General features: G+C 40.6%; 1 protein-coding gene across 1 annotated transcript; it reads right to left on the reverse strand.

The window, feature by feature from the left end:
• Window positions 1-596: 596 nt before the first annotated feature.
• Window positions 597-18,370, reverse strand: wdr81 (WD repeat domain 81). Its single transcript, XM_036562086.1, is given in 14 exon segments — window positions 597-2,665; window positions 6,708-6,890; window positions 7,082-7,227; window positions 8,113-8,937; window positions 10,228-10,393; window positions 10,558-10,723; window positions 10,859-11,040; window positions 12,484-12,677; window positions 12,849-12,873; window positions 12,875-12,957; window positions 13,104-13,773; window positions 13,775-16,664; window positions 16,995-17,503; window positions 18,179-18,370. Coding segments are annotated over 13 exon segments (6,216 nt in total). The 5' UTR covers window positions 17,354-17,503; window positions 18,179-18,370; the 3' UTR covers window positions 597-2,338.
• Between the last annotated feature and the right edge of the window lie 529 nt (window positions 18,371-18,899).

The following is an 18,899-nucleotide window of genomic DNA, read 5'->3' on the forward strand; positions in this document are numbered from 1 at the left end:
ACTACCTGTTAATAAATGTAAATATTGAGACAGATCTTGAGGACACAAACATGAAGCGTAAGAGGTATTGAGAGAGTAGGAATGTACAAATCTGTGATTATGTCAAACTGAATGGACAAAGAGCTGATTTAATAAGGGGTTGTGAGTAAAGCAAACATAGTTACTGGAAGCACTGTGTGCAGTTAGTGGACGAGAATCAAAGTCATTTACGAGAAGCACTTCGGTCAGCTGACGGGGAGATGAAACCACAGAGCTGCTGTGTTTATTTGAATATGGACATTTTTTGAATGAATGCTGTTGGAAATGAATATGATCCATTATCCAGCCCTGGCCTGCAGAAGCAGCCACAAAGGTCTGTAACCTTATGCTGAGAAGCATTAAATGGCAAACACTCGAAGAGGACTTTACCCTATTGGTCCAGTAGTGGCTGGCAGAGTTCTACCTTGTGAACCTCCAAAGGAACAGGCACATAAACTGATTATCTCACTCTTATTCACATGGGTATGCTAATGCTTCATTCCCAGTGTAGCTAACCCCTTACTCTTCCCCATTAAAAACAACAAGTTTAAAATGCACAAATATTGCAACAACTAACATTTCTGATCAGTTTGTTTTACTTCAAATCACTGAAAATGTCCACGTTGACAATTTGAGCATAAAGGGGGAAAAAATCACAAAGTTTGAAAGTAAAAAAAGAAAAAAAAAAGCTGAAATAAATTGCAAGAGAGCAATGACAGTGACTGAGCTAAACAATTCAGTGCAGTTGCTATTTCAGACATATGTTTGTAGATTTAGAACGAACATAGTAAAATACATGGTAATGCGCACAAAGTGAATTAAACCGTTCAGGAGGAGAGGTGGCAGAATTAGCTTATTTCTACTTGTCTAAACTTATCTCTGGCCTTGTAGGCTTCTTGGTAGGCCAACTTGCAGTCACGTAAGCAAAATATATTGATCAAATAAATGTAGTTTCTGTTTACAGAAGTCATGGATCTAAAATTAGAAACTAATCTTTGTTTCAGTTCCAAAGCACAATTATGGCTGAAACATTAATCAAAGACAACTCCAGGAGAGTTTCTTTCTTCTCTTTTCTTATCTGATCACAACCCATGGGTTGTTTTACTGGTCTTGTACTTCGTAATATTTATTCAGTCTTGGTGAAGCTGTTAAACAATCTATATGTATCAAATGGTACAAACTTGGAGGGTTACATGTAAATGAAATTACTGTTTGAAAGGAAAGTCCAATGTGTATATAGATGGCATTCCAATAATTTAGAACAATTTAAATTGGTTAGATTTTAGGTTATATAAGGATATATCACAAATATAAAAGTATTACTACATTTATACATAAGAGGTTAAATTATTATAATTACAAGGGTAGAATATTTTTGGAAACAATTTAACATAATGCATCAATTCACTGTTGCAATAAAATGTAAATCCCATCAGCGTTGGGACAATTGACCTATTGTTTAAACCCTGCTCATGGACAATCTTTGACTGGGCAATTTAACACGGTGCTCACGTTCGGTAGTAACACCTTTAACCAATGTGCAGTGAGAGACTATCAAGTCATCCTGGAACCAAACATACACAACATTTCATATCATTAAGGTCCACTTACATGATCATGAGTAGAGTTACTCATGACTTATAGAGTTTTGACAATGTACGATAAAAAAATTAAGGGCTTATGGAAAACGTATAATACTAAAATGAACATCCATGAATACTGCATAGTAGTTGAGTGCATCTTGTATGGTGACATGATAGCATTGACAAGGTCTGATCTGTGATCCTCACAGTGTTTTTTTTTTTGGTGATTTTGTACATCTACTTTCCAAAGTGTAAACACTTCACCAGAACCATGCTTGGCTCAACATTCCTGAGCAGTTCTTCTTATCCACTCACCTAAAGAAACCAATCATTTGTCCAGGATAAGAATTTACATCCTTGATTTTTCTATACATAAACATCAGCTAGTGCAGTCATGAGTTCCATACATAAATCGTAAAAACTGTAAAAATTATAAACTGTTCTGTGAGGCTGATCATTTAATTCTAATTTCTGATTGAGTGTGAATTATTTGCAATATGTTGTTAAAGTTTACTAAAGATTGAGGCACTAAGTCCTCCATAAATGACTTGGAGTCACACCAGCTTCCCCCAGACAACTGGAAAGGACATACAAACTTGCCTTGATCAGAGGCAAAGTTTGTTTCATTTTGAGGAAGAGGAGGAGGAGGAAGAGGAGCCAGAAGTGGCACAGAGAACAAACATATCTGTAAGAGACACTCAGTATCAGAACTGTTTGTGCTGGTATTGATCATTTTCTTAAGCCAGTAGCCTGATGGCACCATTCTCAGAGCCCAGTAGAAGGAGCCTCTTGGTGGGCAGCACAGCCAGGCTGGTGAGCGTCCCCCGGAAGTTCTCCGAGCTGAGCTTGGTGCTGCTCACTGGGCTGGCAGAAATGTCCAACATAGAGTACACCCCAATCTTGTTGGCTACAGTGCCTGCCACAATCTCAGCACCACAGAGGTCAAAGGCATGGATGGGGTCGGAAGGAGTTCTGTACTGGTGAAGAGGCTTGTGCTCCAGATCTTTCCACACCATCAAAGTGTGATCAGTGGACGAACTAATCAGCAAATTCCCTTCTGCTGCCTGTAAGACACAAACATGCATGCATTAAAACACTTTCAGAAACAATGAAACGTACAAAAGTCAGAGAGCCTTTTGTTATTCAATGTTCAGCGCCCGAAACATATATTTAAATTATACTAAGTATATCAAATCTATCAGTATTTTTTCGTCCACTCTTTACTTTTGTGCACTCTACTGCCACTTTAACTCTCCCATCCTTCCAATCTTAAAACCAAGTTACAGCTGTCCTTTTAATAAAGGCTGTTCCCACCTGTCACTGACCCAAACACACCTTAGCTGCCTTGTACATGTCTTTCTCACGCACATCTAAAATGGCTAAAGGAACTGTTTCTGAGGCGTTTAGTTTCATAATCCACTTGCAAAAGGAAGGGGGAAAGTGGAAAAGTTTTATGAACTGAAGAGTCTAAATTTGAGATCTCTGGAAGGAACAGTATGTATGCTGCTGAAGCAACAAAAGACTCTTTAATTGACATGATGTCTACAACAGCCATCAGTCAAGAATGGTGGAGGAACAGTGTTTTGTTATGTATAACAATATATGCAATTAGTGTTTTGTTTTTGAAAGCATCACAAATGCCAATAAGCACAATCAAATCCTAATAAATCAGGCAACACACTCTGGAAAACATCTGATAGGGAAAAAAATAATTCTACAGCAAGATAATGACCCAAAGCACACTGCTGAGAGGTACTTATCAAACAAAGAAGCTGCTGGTGTTCTCAGAACAATGGACTGGCCACCACAGAGCCTAGACTTCAACATCATTGAATGTGTCTGGGATTATTTGGACTGTGAGAAGCAGAAAATACAACCAACTTCTAAGACTGAACTTTGGAGCTGTTTACAACAAGCATGACTGAAAGCATGTCTCCCAAAAGAAATGGAAGCTGTAATAAAGGTAAAGGGAAGACACACTACATACCGAAAAAATGATTTTATATTTACTTACTTAAGTGTGTTTTATGCTTTTTCCTGACACTGAAAATTAAACAACCACTACTTCATGGCCATTTTGAATGAAAGTACTACACAATGCTTTATATATTTTGTATCAGATTCCAGAACAACATGAAACATGTTAAGCTAGAATTAAATTACAACTTAAAAATCAAAAAATAATAATAATTATAAGAGTAATAAGGGGTATGGCTAGTGTACAATGATCAGAATGGCTCACAAAAGTCTTCCTAATGAGTAACCCATGTCCATATTTGCCCAAATGTGGGGCTGCAAAAGCAAAGACGGAATCCTTGACCCCGATAATCAAGGTTAAATAAAGTTTGTTTTGCTGTAGTCTCCTGTTGACTGCTTCTGAACAAATCGTCAGGGTACAGCTTCTGCTCACCCTGTAGAAAGCTCAGCACTAAGCCATGAATTCATGAACTGAACAGAGTAACGAAGGAGGGACTAATTTATTAACTTTCAGCTCTCTGAGGTCCTCCCACCAAAAAAAAAAAAACAAAAACATGAAAGAACTAACAATCAATGACAAAGAATCATTCAAAACTTGAAATGGTTTGTTTACATTATCCGTACCTGATGGTATAAATCCTTCTACTCATAGCCTCTTATGGAGCAGAATAGTTCCAGTTAGAAAACAAAGCATTTCAAGCAGTTTAATGTTGCATAATTTGCAGAACTTGTAAACAACTCAGATTGTCAAATGTCTCACTAGGGTTTCAAAAGACACTACATCTGGTAAACACTGTGCAATATACATGTCCATGTGACTTCCTCTTACTCACTTCTATTAAGACAACCAACTTGTGTTAAGACATCAAACCTACAAAGCACTATTACTCATGGGAAGGAACAGAAGACACGTACATGTATATTTGACTCACCATGACTGAACATGACATGATGTTCTGAATTGACTCGTGATCTGTGTTGACCTCATTAGGTAATGTGTAAATGCTCAGATCAGTGCTTTCCAACCCTGCCCCCTAAAGTTCCCCTGTTCTGCACATTTTAGTGCTTTCCCTGCTTTAGTACACCCACATCAGAAAGAGGTTGTTAAAGAGCTGATTAGTTGGATCAGGTGTAGGGATGCACCAATACCACTTTTTCCTTTCTGATACTGATACCTGATCCTTAAGTATCGGCCGATACTAAGTACCAATACCGGTACTAACTTTATGTAACCTATCAAGCTAATAAGTCCTGATATTTATAGCATTCCACTTTTTTTTTTTATCAAACATTTTAGATGCTTAAAACTATGCTGTTTATTAACTATATGTAATTAGCATTTATTACAATATAATTAGTAATAAAAAACATTCAACAGAGCTAAATTAAAAATATTTGTGTTGTGCAAAATAGTTAAAAGCAGAACTGAACAGCAAAGACAAACTAAATATGGTAGGATAAACTGGTAAACCTGTGGTACGTAACTTCTCTGGCTTTGCAAAACAGTGCTGATTCTGCGCTTGTTTCACATCGGAATTTCTCAAGTCATTTGTCTTTCCATTTGTGCGTCCCATACATGCACAATTACGAGCATCAGACTCCGTTGGAGTTTAGTAAATATTAAGGTCATTCATGCCGTCAGCAGCAGCAGTTGATCCATGGATTTCTCGGCTTGACTGAAGCAAAAAAGCAGCAACACTACAACACTGCTGTGTGATGCAGAACTGACAAAGATGCCCTGCACCTAGCAGACTGCTTTGCTAAAGGCTAAACAAAGGCCAAAGGCTAAAGTTACCCCAAGAGAATGGTGGGTCCTTCCACATATTTCTCTAATGTTGGCTCCCTCAATAACAACCTTAACTAAGACTGTAAGTGACCACACAGCAGGAAATTATAGATTACTGAAAGAAGCCACACTCAGCCATTCAGGTCAGGGGCTCACATTAGCGTGTTTTACACTGTACGCAAGTTGTGTAGTTGTGTGTATTTGGGCTTATCAGTGAATGGAATACCTTAGAAAGAATTCCAACTGGTGTATTACCCACTACTATTGCCTTCCCACAAAATACTGGCATTCCAGATTTTGCCATGAGCATTTTTACTGCTGCTCATTAACCCACACTGCTGATGTGCATGCACGTCACTCAGTATACGTGTAGAATCAGAAATTGCTTAGTAGCATTGGTATCCCCATCGTCAATAACGGCAGTATCGGCACAGATGTGGATAAAGTATTGGTGTTGGTGCAACACCAATTAAGTGTGTTGGGAGCAGTGAAAACACTAAATTGTGCAGAGCCGGGGGGGCTCCAGGGGCCTTTCTCACAAAGCAGGATTTTTTTCAGCTCATTTCAATCATGAATGAAACAATGGAAATGTTTACTTGAACAAAAACAATATTTTATGACAGTTCAAATTCCCCAAAGCACTTCAACTTCTGCCTTGCTCGATATTTTACAGTGTAATAATGCAGAGCTCATGAACTGGCAGTATGGCACACTACATTCCATGTTCAAACCTCAAACCTAAAAAAATGCATGTACTGATCATCTTGGGAAAAAAGACAGGCATTTAGCTTAATTTAAAGAAAAAATTTAACTTGCAACATTGGTAAATATTTCCCAAACCATTATGCCCTAAGTGACCGCCTTGCTTTTTACACTTATCTGAACGCTTTAATCACCTAAAACTCGCATAGCATGTTCTTTTTTCTTTTTTGAAAAATAAGCCAGTCAACTCCTCCACATGTATCCTGTGATTGGCTGATCATCATAAACACCTTGCTTTCGAATGCACTTGCATAAAGATTAATCACAGCTTAAGTATTTAAACCTGGTTTAACAGAGAAAGTTGTTAAGTTGTTAAACTATACAAAGTGTTAACCATGGCTGTATTTTTTAGGTTTTGTGAAGGTGAAACTTAGTCAACAATCCTAGTCGAATGTTCTCCAGGCCCAGGGTGGGGAAACACTGGCTTTGATAAACATATAACAAATACAAACCTTCCACTGATCCACAACAGAGGGTGTACACTAAAAATCCATTCCAGTTAGTGGTCACTTATGTCAATACTCACATTTAACTGAGTCATGTCTTCACATTAACAAAGTACAAAGCATATTCATACCCACCTTCATTTGCAGTATATCACCCTCATGAGCAGGCCAGCCTCGCAGAATAAGTCCAGTCCGTGCATCCAGCAGGACTATGAAGCCAGAGGAGAAGCCGGCTGCCACTGTTCGTCCCCCAGGACTTACGGCCAGGCAGCGAATCAGACCTGCACTCATGTTGTTATAGGCCAGGCGGAATTCATGCTAGAAGCAGAGGAACAGCGCAGTGTAGCTCAATGAAAACCATCAGTATTATAGAGCAAAGCAATGCACAGTCTGCCCACTCTGCTGCATTATTAAATCAAACTCAATCAATCATCTCTGTTTGGCTACAAGAGAAATATTGACCTCAGTTTACTGAGACAGGGGTGGTCAGTTAGGCATGATAAGTATACCTGTAAGCCAGGCTTGCGTGGGTCTATAAAGCGAAGGACAGAGTCAGCGCTGGCAAACACTACACTGCAGTGAGGGGCTGGCATGGCGGTGACAGCAGTGATGGGATTCTTCCCATCCAGTGCTTCATAAGAACGAATCTGCTTGCCTTGATACAAAGAGAAGAGGAAAGATAATGCAATGTTGATAATGCAAAGTGGTAAGGTAAAATATTTTGGTTAATCAACATGTACTGTTTGTTTTTCTTATATTATCATGTACATTGCCATCGTTTAATAACGATGTACTTTTCGGTTTGTTCTTTTTCTAGATGTAGACAATGGGGCAAACACAACAGTACAAGATAAATGCTGGAACCTCAACAAGGTCCCTCAGCCAGTTCACTGAATTATAGGGGACATCCATCAATTTCTCTAAATGTCTGCCCTTTAAGATTGTTAAGATGTAAACAATGTCATCCAGAGTGGTTTAATGTGAAATGCTCAATTCAAGTGAAACTTACTGAGCCAGAATTGTTCACGACAGACGCGATAGGAACCAGATGCATGAATGTTTAATGTCTCTAAAAGCTACCTCTCAGAAAGTTATAACAATAAATGCTTATAAGGTTATATTACACGTTTCCTAATGCCCAAGATACTGTTTTACAACAGATTATGTTTTGGCTTAAAATGTGTATTAAAAAAAAAACTAATTAATAGTGGATATGTACACGACACCGCACTATAAGGGAAAAAAATACCCAAAGAAAGCTTTCAGATTTACCACTATTTTACCATCATCAGCATTACACAGAAAACCTCAGATGGCACTTGTAGGTTCACAAATTGTTTGGATAGTAAACAAAATGGTTACATTTGAGTTACAGACATTGTGACCTCTGGTTCCTATCACAACCACTGTAAAAAAAATCTGAGTTGACAAGTTCCTCTACAAATAACCATTTCACATAAAACCACTTTGAATGACTTTTTTTTGTTTACATCTCAAGGGTTTAATTATGAAATAAATTTGAACATTGAGAGTCTCTCACCAGTAAACTGGTCCCAGAGGTGCACAGTGCCATCACAGCTCACCACATTCTGTAAGGCCTCCAGCTGTGCAACCGAAAACACAGATTTACGGTGGTCTGAATATGTCAGCCGGGGCTCCACGTCTCGAGTACCATCCCCATGATTATACAGTGGCCACAGTTTAACTGTTTTGTCTTTGCTCCCAGACAGAAAGTAGTCCTCGCCTGCTAGTGGTGCCAGACACTTAGCTGTGCCTGAGTGACCAATGAAACTCTGCAGGCGGATCTGGTGGAAATGGAAGTGCGAGTCCTGCTGGTTGAGGCCGATCTCATATTGCCAGTAAGCGAGCCAGTTCCCCTGCAGAGAGCGGCTAGTGCGTGGAAGCTCCTGCTTCAGTGCACTGTCCTCTGGGGTGTGGCCCAACACCCAAGAGGACGAAGAGAGAGAGAAAATGGGGCCTGCTGTTGTGGTGGTAGCTTGTGGAGGGTAGCTGATATGAGGTCGTCCCCAGGTATCCAGAGAGGACAGATTTGGGCTCCCCCCTGGCTCAGTGTCCCGTGCTACTTGGATCCGGTTTCCCACTAAGTGGCTGCCAAAGGTTCCAGACTCAGGCAGAGCGTCTCCTCCGAGAGGAGTGGAGGTAGAGGAGGGGGCAGGGAAGGGGCTGCGGCCCATCTGGTGGCTCATGCTTGGAGACAGGCCCATGGAAGAAGCAGAAAGCTCTGCTCTTTGACCACTAGCTAGGTTGGACTCTGGGCTTCCTGGACTTGCCCTGACATGGTAGGACTGAGCCAGACCCCAAACTAATTCATGGTTTGGAACTAGTCTCCGAATAGCAGTGTCACCTAAAAATTATACAAAAAACAAGAGACAAAGTTAATAAAATAACTCAATAAAGTAATTAAACAAGTAATTGGCATATTCTTAAACAATGGCTTGTGGACAGCCTTAACAACAAAGAGCATTTTAAACATTTTTGCTATTCAAATCAGGTATGTGAATTCAACTTTTTGATAAAGCAGCGACAGAAAAAAAAAAAAGGACCAAAATTAGTCCAGGGCTGTAGCCATACTTTTAGATCTGTTTTATGTGGACTAACGGAGGCTAACTAGCAAGCTTAATTAGCTAAAAACATGTGCCAGAGCTGACTGTGCTGTGTCTGCCTTCTCTGTCGCTAAAGGCCAACTCCACTCATTTCTGAAAATTTCTGTGTAATTCGATTATTGAAATGTAAATAAAGTCATTCAGAGGGGTCTGATGTGAAATAATGTATTGCACAGAAACAGGTCAAGTCGGTTTGCTTTACAATTGAAGTGATAGAAACCAGGGATCATGATGTCAACAATATTATTACATTTGCTTTTCAAAACAGTCAGTGAAATATATAATACTGATATTGGTAAACTTGTGGCAAATCTGAAAAGCATATATTTCCTTGGGATATCACTTCACCTTACAATGCCCTGCATGTCCTGCCATGCATAGATTAAAAAAAAATAAAAATACATAATCTACTATTGCAAAGGTCTTGTAAAGGCATCAGACAGCATACTTGTAACCATTTCACATAATTCTGTGAGGTTACTTTCAGTGGCATTAAATACTTCAGATGTCTGGTTCCTATTACCACCATTGTGAAGAACTCTGACTCTGTAAGTTTCGATATAACAGAGCATTTCACATCAAATTATTCTGAATGGACTGAATTATGCAGATATTTTTTTAAATTGGTGGAATATCCCTTTAACAAATGCACTCAAGTTAAGGCGCTTTGTGGTTTCACATTTAGCTAGCGCAAGCAGCTAACACAGAGGATGGATGCTCCATATCTGTACATTTGGCCGATTTACTGATTTATCTTTGTTGTACAAATCTGTTATCTTTTCATGTGAAATGTTTCCACATATAGCTCCACTCACATGTGGCTATTTTGCCTAACATTGGATGCAGTATCAGCTGCTTGTGTTTTTATATTCTCTGCTGCCCTACTTCAAACACTCAAAAATATACTTACAATGACAAGATAATACTGGATTTACTCCTTTTAATAAACAAAACTACACATCCTTACTTGGATACTCAATTACATAAATAAATGTCCATATAATTGAATAACCATGCCTATTTCTACATACCAATGAGACAGTAGAAAGGGATGTAGGATGCATACGCCATCTCAGGGTTGAACACGGCCTGTAGTTCCTCCAGAACCCCAAGTTCACATGTGACCTCTGATCCTTCTGGAGTGCACACATCAAGGTATGTGTACTCTCCAACCTCTCTTCGTGGAGCATTCTCCATCTACACGGAAAAAGCAGTCAATAATTGTTAAACTATTTAAACTAACAACATGGTGAATTATTAAAACAAAGCACCTTTCATAACATAGAAGATGACAAAGAAGCACAGAACTGATATACCCAAGTCAACTCAATATTAGAGTTAGACAGCCAACTTCCTAATACCTGGTTCTGCAGACTGTGCAGCAAGGAGAAAACCTGGAAGAACTGGCAGAGGGTGTCTGCCATGTGCTGCTGCACCATCTCCCTCCCTATGCGCAGACAGATCAGTGCCATGAGGCTCAGTGTCTTCAGACAAAGCGCAGAACGAGTTTGCACTCCACTGGGAAAGCTGTGCACAGAGAACAGCCAAATCAACAAAGATAATAAAATAATATTTTAAGCTTATTGCACGGAAAGGTTGTTGGCCTGTATTTGATACAGGTCACAAGTTTTATAAGAACAGCTCTATTGTGTGAGACTTTACCCCATTTTAGGAGAGGTGAGCAGTTCAAGCAGGGGCAGTAGCACATCCTGATTTATCTTCATCAACATGTCCATTAGAGTTGTGTCTGACAGGAATACTATGATCTTCTGAGTCAGCACTACTGCACCAAGAAGGCCTGCCTCCTTACGAGTGTTCAGGCGGCAGGAGGACGGGGGAGAGACCTGGAGAGGGGTGAAAGAAAAACGTTCATGTCAAACGCTGCAAATTATGATACTAAATTATGGCTAACTCTACAAGAAATACATTACAGCAGTGTAGTGCCAGTGCTATAAATATGTTCAATTAATAACACAAGGGCTACACACATTGAAAATTACAATATATGTACATGTGTGATCACAGCAACAATCAATATTGTCTGCACAATCAAGAATCATGGTCATGCCTGTCTACAAAGGTAGATTCATTAGTTCTCTTACAGATTCCTTGTTGTTTTTACAAGGCATATGCTCACGGAAAACACAGCAATCACAGAGAACAGGACGTTTGCCAGCTAGCAGCCATACAGCCAACAACGAAAAGTCATGTGAAATATTATGAAATAAGTTATAGGTCTGTTGAGAGCAAAACAATCACACAGTAAGCCAAAGAATAACTATTTAATCGCTGCACTTAAGATGAATTTGGTCTACTAGATAGCTATTAGTTACATGTTTAATAAACTCAGACCTGCTTCACTTTATTATATAGTGTAGGTCTACTCTAGTTGACAAAATTCAAATGTAAGGAAATAAATGTAAAAACATATCTAGCATTGTCTGATAGTCAAGCATGTTATTTAAAAACACTATGTAAATACAGTATTAATATTGTTATTACTTGGATTAAACTGACCGGGTCAGAATTGTTCACAGTGGTGGTCATAGAAACCAGATGCCTGAAGAGTTCAATACCTCTAAAAGCTCCTTTACAGAAATGTATTACATTGAATGGTTATGAATACACTGCCTGAGACATTGTTTTACAATAGTTTTTTGAGAGTTTGGGCTTAAAATGTAAGAATAAATCCATTTGTAGAGAAGATGTACACGCAGGGTGATCTCAGGCAAACTTGTACTCAAAGAAAATAATTATGTGAATGGTTACAAGGATGCTGTCTGATGCCTTTACAAGGCCTTCGCAATAGTAGATTATGTATTTTTTATTTTTTTTTTAATCCATGCATGACGGGACATGCAGGGCATTGTAAGGCGAAGTGATATCCCAAGGAAATACATGCTTTTCAGATTTGCCTTTATGTTACCATTATCAGCATTATGCATAAAAACTCATGGATGGTTTTGGATATTAAATAAAATTGTTATATTTGCATTGTAGACACCATGTTCCTCTCACCACCATTGTAAAAGAGTCTGAGTTTGTAAGCATCTCTACAATTTACCATTGTACATCAGATCACTTTGAGTTTATTTGCAACTGAACCATTGAATTATGCTGAAAGTTTTAAAAAATCAGTCAAATTCCCCTTTAACTTATTAGGCTGATAACTTGATAACATAGCATAACATAAGTGCAAGTGGTCCACGCTATCCATTCGGTCTGCAAGAGTGTTGTGGAGTATTTAGCAGATGATTTGAACAAATGGGTGCTGACAGAAATCTTACCAGGTAGCCAATGTAAGGCAGGTACTGATAGGTCAGAACAGGTTCACCATATAAATGGGCTATGTAAATGAGACAATCAAGAACTGGCTTCGCTGTCTGGTCACCGACAACTGGTTTCTTCTCATACACGCTTCCTACGCTGTCAAGACTACTCTCCTCATTTGTAGATGGCACAAACTGGTGTTTTTCAGGCCCTTCAAAAAGAAAGAAATTAATATTTTAAAATCACTGATGAAAAAACAAATGTCACATGAAAGTACCTTGTTCAGTGTTTACTATAGTTGTAAATGGCATGCTAGGTTTAGTATATATGCAATCTGCATAAAATGACTATCCATAGTGACTGAAATAATGTCAGGTCTTACCTATATAGCAAGAAGTAAGCAGACGTCAGCAGATTTCGTGCTACATATCGAGAGGTTACTGTGGGCCCCAATTTAGCAACCAGCCACCTTACAGTCTTACAAACAGTATCTGATTGAGAGAAGTGCAAAAAATGACTCGCATCATGGTAACGTTATATGTCCATTAACAATATTTCTGAATGATCTTTTTTTAATTTTGCACTTTTATCAAGACATATAACCAAAAAAAATTCCACAAATGCTTTTTCGACTTACCCAATAATATCTTGTGTTCTTTCTCCTCTGAATCCTCCAATGGGTCATGCTCCTCTTCCTCCTCCACTATGCTTTTCTCCGCTTCTGCTTGTATAATCCCATTCATGAAATCACCCTCTTGAGTACCCACTGTAACTTCAGAATCCTCTGTGCAGCCAGACAGTGTCAGTTCAAGACTGGGAACCTTCTGTACTGTGCCCTCTTTGTCCTCCACTGTCTCATCTTCATCCTCCAATTCTCCGCCATCTTCTCCATCACTGGGCTGCTTTAGGTCCTGACTACTGTCAGCAGACTTTAAACTTGCACGATCCTTGGTGGAGTCTCCATCTCCAATAGACACCTCACTTGCACTACTCTTGTCGCTTAGTTTCCCCACACTGAGAGATTCTTGGTCTTGGTCTTTGTTTGCGGAGTTCTGGCTTTGCTGTTTAGTAGAACCTCCAGCTGCTGGTACGGACGAGCCATTATTGACATAAAAGCCATTCTGGAAGTCCTCACCCTCAGCAAGAAAGACCTGGTCATTAAGACTGATCCCTGAAGAGTAGTCTACAAGACCTGGGTCTCCAACACCACCCACTCCTCCACCACCTCCACTGCCTCCTCCCACTTTGCCAGCTGAAGCAGCTGATGATGGCCTCCCATCTTCACACTCATAGTCTTCCTCTTCTTCTACCCAAGCCACCCACAGCACCCCTTAAGACTTTTAGTCCATCCCATTCATTCCCACCACCTGTGGTGCAGCTTTCAAATCCAGTGATAACCTGCAGGACATGAGGTAGGAGGTTGGAGAGGAAAGCCTGTAAGCCAATGCGCACGATAAGCTGTAGCACAAAACAGTCGGTGTAGAGGTAGAATCGACCACGAAGGCAGCGGGGGTTCTCATAAACACTTATCAGTGGCTTTATTAAGTACTTTGAGGCATTGCGGGGCCCAAGGACCCTGGAGACTGGTTCGAATAAGTACCAGGCAGCATACACAGCTGTAGATTCCTCAGTCATTAAAGCAAGCACAAAGGGTAAGAGGATCTCCAGTCCCTCTGCAGTGATATCACCTTGTAGAAGAGTCTGCAGCTGCTGCCACAAGTTGAACACAATGTCCCGGCCCTGAATGCTGTTGATGGACTCCATCTTGGAATGGTAAGAGAAAATGAAGTGATGCAGTGCTGGAAAATATTCTGGAAAAGGTAACGGAGAGAGCACTGGACTAAGCAGCTGCCAAGGGTTCGGAGGTGGAAGACCCTCATATATTGGGTCATACTTGAAAAGAAATGGTGGGCCTGTAGAGTGCAAATTCAACAAAGTCTCAGATGAGTGCTGGCGAATTTGCAGAAGGCTCTCAAGTGCATGATGAAGTGGGAGTGGGACATCTCGAAGACTAGCAGAGCAAAGCTTCATTACTGCCTGGTAACGTCCAGTCAGCAGTGTGCCTGGCTTTACACCGCGCAGTTTTGAAGTACAAAATATTTCTGCAATGAAGACACCTAGGGCTTGCATGTCTCTGTGAAAGAGGTCTGTAAAATACAGGGGAGCTTTTGATACAGTGCTTGACTCTATTCTGTCCACATTCAATGCATTCTGGACTTGTGAATGCAACCCTTTAACCAGAAAGATACTGAGCTTCTCTAACTCTTCTAAAGGCTGTAAAGGTTTGAATCCTTCAGGCAAGGTTATTTTGAAATCATCTGCATTAGTAGCAGTGAGACCTTCCTGTTTCTTCATTGTGGCAGTTCCTCTCTGAAGAATGGTACTCCTGATGGTAGATCCCACAGCATTTGTGGCATTGCTTGATGTTTCCCCTGGAAAGGAACTATGAGAAGGAGACACTGCCAAAGCTGTGTGCTCTCCAGTCATCTTTCCTCCAGTAGTACTCCCAGCAGGCACCGGTATAGCAGAGGTGCCAGGGACTGAAGCACTTAAAGAATCTAGTGCCTCTGTTCCTTGCTCAAGATCTTCATCCCTATCAACCATCGTCCAACCACTAGATTCACATCCTGTTGCCTCTGGGACCATTCCATCGACACCATCCACTGTTGCCTCGAGGGGTGGGATTTGCCAAGCTGACACACTGACAGGACCAAAGTGGGGAGGTTCTGCTGGTGAATACTGGTAAGGTGCAAGACGGGGTGGGTGAGGCTGGTCAAACAACTGAACAACTCCATAGCTAGTCAGATGGGTGTGGTTATCCACTAAATGTAAGCATACATTCTTAGCTTTTACAGCTTCTTTGCCCGAGAGCTTGTAGCCAAACGTCAGGTCAATCCAATGGTGTAGCTGCTGAGATACTTCACGGCTCTCCAAGAGGCGCCTGTGCACTGCAATAAATTCCTCATAGGAGTTGCACCACGGGGGTACATCGAGGTCTGGCATATCTGGATGAATAGAACGGAATATGGAAGGATCTGTGTAGAATTCCGGTATGCATTCATCTGGAGTCCAACTCTGAATACGTTCCATGCTAGCTGGGTATTCATTGGGCTCCCACTGAGAACGAACATGGCTACAAAGTACAGATTTGGGAGTTCGCCTAGCTTTGTAGACATAGTAGGTGATATCTGATAGAACATCTGAGATATGATGGGGTACATGGAGATGATCTGACTGTCCTGAACCACTAGGACCTACTGATGCAAAATCAGTATGAAAAACACTTCCACCACCTCCGTTAGCTACTGCTGCTGCAAGGGCTTCTTTGGTCATTTCATAGGTGAAATCCAGTTGTTTGTCACCTTTATTTAGACGAAATTTTGACCTCCTGAGATCACGAAATCTTCCGTATGGCACAGTGAAGTCTACCACCCAGGGTAAAACTGGGTGATAGTTGGGGTCACCTTCACGCCTTCCAGCCAGCCGGTTCAGTTCCATCAAATAGGAGAAGTTGCTGACTCTACCATGAACCCAGTCTAGAACCAAAGATTTGAGCTCATCAAGGCAGTCTTGGCAGTGCTGTCCACTGATGTCGCTTCTTACACTCACTGTGCCTTTTCCTTTTATATTTCTTGGCACCTGTCTTCCTGCCACATACTCAAGCATGGCCCTGTCCTCTCCTAATTCTTCATAATGTGCTAGAGAGATCTTGAGGCGACTGCAGAGCTGCTCGTCAACAGCTATGTCCTGTAAGGAGAGCTCTCCGCATGACAGTCCTGATGCATGACATTCACGCATCGCTATGAGCACTTGGTACAAAATAAACAGCACTTTAGCATTGCTGTTGGCGAGCTTGGCTGGGCTGTAGGTCACAATGTCATGAAGGGAGTACTGTGTATATGGAAAAATGATGTACAACACCTCCGCAGACTCAAGCAAGCATTCAGCTTGGAGCACATTTGGACACAAAGTGTCAGTATTTTGCTTAGGAACTGTAGAGCTGGATGATAAAGGACACTCCTTCTCTTTCTCTCTGGCTGGAGAGAGGGATGGTGACACTCGGTCAGTGGAGAGAAAAGAACAGCCAAACAGTTTCAGCAAAGCTTGGCGAACTGCATCAATAGCCAGCACCTGTGTTTGCTCTGTATATCCTGCATATGGTTGCACATAGTTCATGTATGCCTCCCGCCACAGATTTCTATAAACAGATAAAGAGAAGTTCAGCACAAACACAGTTTTTACTGTCATATCTGCAGATGTTCAAAAATATAAGCCACATCAGTTATAGGAAAATGACACTAGGCAACATTACATATTTACATTATAACCGTTAAATGTTTAGTTTATGGAGATTTATTCTGAGGCTTTGCTGTTGTGGATTTCTCTGACCTTTTAACACTACAAGAACAAAGTTTAGGTCAAATGTATGCTCCACTTTGACATTACGGTCATTCAATGACCATAAGACAAAAACAAATGCTGTGCATGCAGCACAGAACAGTGCAATATTTATTTTAGCCAACTATACCTGATGTTGCACTGTGACACCTCTTGCATCTGTCGCATGAAAGACTCTTGGGAAAGCCCCTCCCACTGGCAGCCTGGCTCCTTAGCAAGCTTGTATCCCAACTTGCTTTTTCTTAGGCCTTGTATGCAAACACGAGTCCAGCCAGGCGGGAGCTTCACCTGAGAGCGCTGGAGAAGAGTGCGGATATCTCCATCACCCACACATTCATAACGAGCGCAGCGCGTGACTCGTCTTTCTCTCAGTCCCATCACCCAGCGGGTCGGAACAAGGGCCACCAACTCATGGGGTTGGGGCCCGGGTCCAATCTGCCGCTGGTCAACTCCCAGGTCCCTCTCAAAAGCTGAAGCCAGCCACTCCATGACAGCCTAAGTTTTAACCAGAGCAAACTGTATTCTTGCTGCCTAACTTTTACTCTGCTTCTCTAGAAGAGGAACATCCAGACCCTCCTCCTATTCCCCATGTGAAGCTTAGAAATACATGGACCAGTTGCTTCAGTGAATGATTAATTTCTGTAAAGTGAAAACACAAAAAGTACATGAGATATATGACTATCAAGCATTACTTAACAGTGTACATGATAAAAATGTTACCACTAACTAGTAATAAACCTTAATCCTAAATAAACCTTTTTCTCTTTCTGCTTAAACACCAGGCTGGGGAACGAGCACAGGCTTCATGAGGACGTAGATACAAGAAAAAAAAAGTAATGCAGTACAATACGAACTGTTCAGTACTAATGCAATATATATGGCAAAACAAACACTATAGAAATGCTCTGAATAACTTAGACAGTGTACTACCAGATAACTTTGGGTTTAAGTGTTCAACAGGAAAATGATCTAATCTGATCTGATCTGCTCAGTTTCAGCTAAAACGATAGCACAGCACCTAGCTAACTTCGGCCAAAACAACGCAGTATTTCAACCAGTCACAAATGGTTTACTTGTTAAACTAGTATAAAGTATATAGTTTAACATTATAAACTAATTAACAACAACATTTTGGCATGTTACCATTTTACGACACTAATTAAATTACGCATTAAAACATACTGCTCCAAACGTATAACTAGTCGTTTAAGAAAGTAAACGAGCTCACCTGCAACACAACTGAACATTAAAAAATAGCCTGTTATTTACTTGAACTAACTAGCTAGCTAACTTAGCTAGCCAGCAGCCCCTTACCTCTGCACTGTAGTGAGCTGCTCAGAAACTGTAATGTGTAACAGTTGCTGTCATGATATCAGTTCCCATGTTTTCTTGGCGTGCAAATGTATCTTAAACATTCCAGACAGGCCTGTTGTGAGACCCAGCGAAACTCACGTGAAAAATCTTTGACAGAGGACTTTAGTTCCTGGCCAGTCGACAATATTTTGTTCCTTCTGCAATGATAGAAGCCATGATGTTGATGTCGGAGAAACACGTGACTCTCTGCGCCACCAGCGCGGCTGTATACGATCTTAAAGCCATGTGGATTTACTTCCCTGAGTGGTTACAACTACTTAGTACCACGCAATGATTTGTAGATTTATGCATTAGTGTAACCGGCGCAAGCTCTCAAAATCCACTCATGTGACTGTCTGTCGACTGGTGTTGAAAATTTCCCCCGGCTATTTTCACGAAGTTTCAACCACAAACTCGGGGAAGTAGTGGACAGGTTTAAGCCAAAGACATTTACCAAGATCCTGATTTGCAAACCATTTATTAGACAGATTTATGTACACTTATAAACGCAGGTTTTGATATGCAAACTCACGTTACATTTTAAATTTTAAATTACACACCATTAAATGATATTAAACTGAAAATATCTTAAATATCTTTGTACACATATTTTTTAACATCCTGACTCACTCTGTGCTTTAGACTCCCTCTACGACTACAAACATGTTCATCAGCAACATCA

The sequence above is a fragment of the Colossoma macropomum genome, unplaced genomic scaffold (genome assembly GCF_904425465.1).
Source record: "Colossoma macropomum unplaced genomic scaffold, Colossoma_macropomum, whole genome shotgun sequence".
NCBI lineage: Eukaryota > Metazoa > Chordata > Actinopteri > Characiformes > Serrasalmidae > Colossoma > Colossoma macropomum.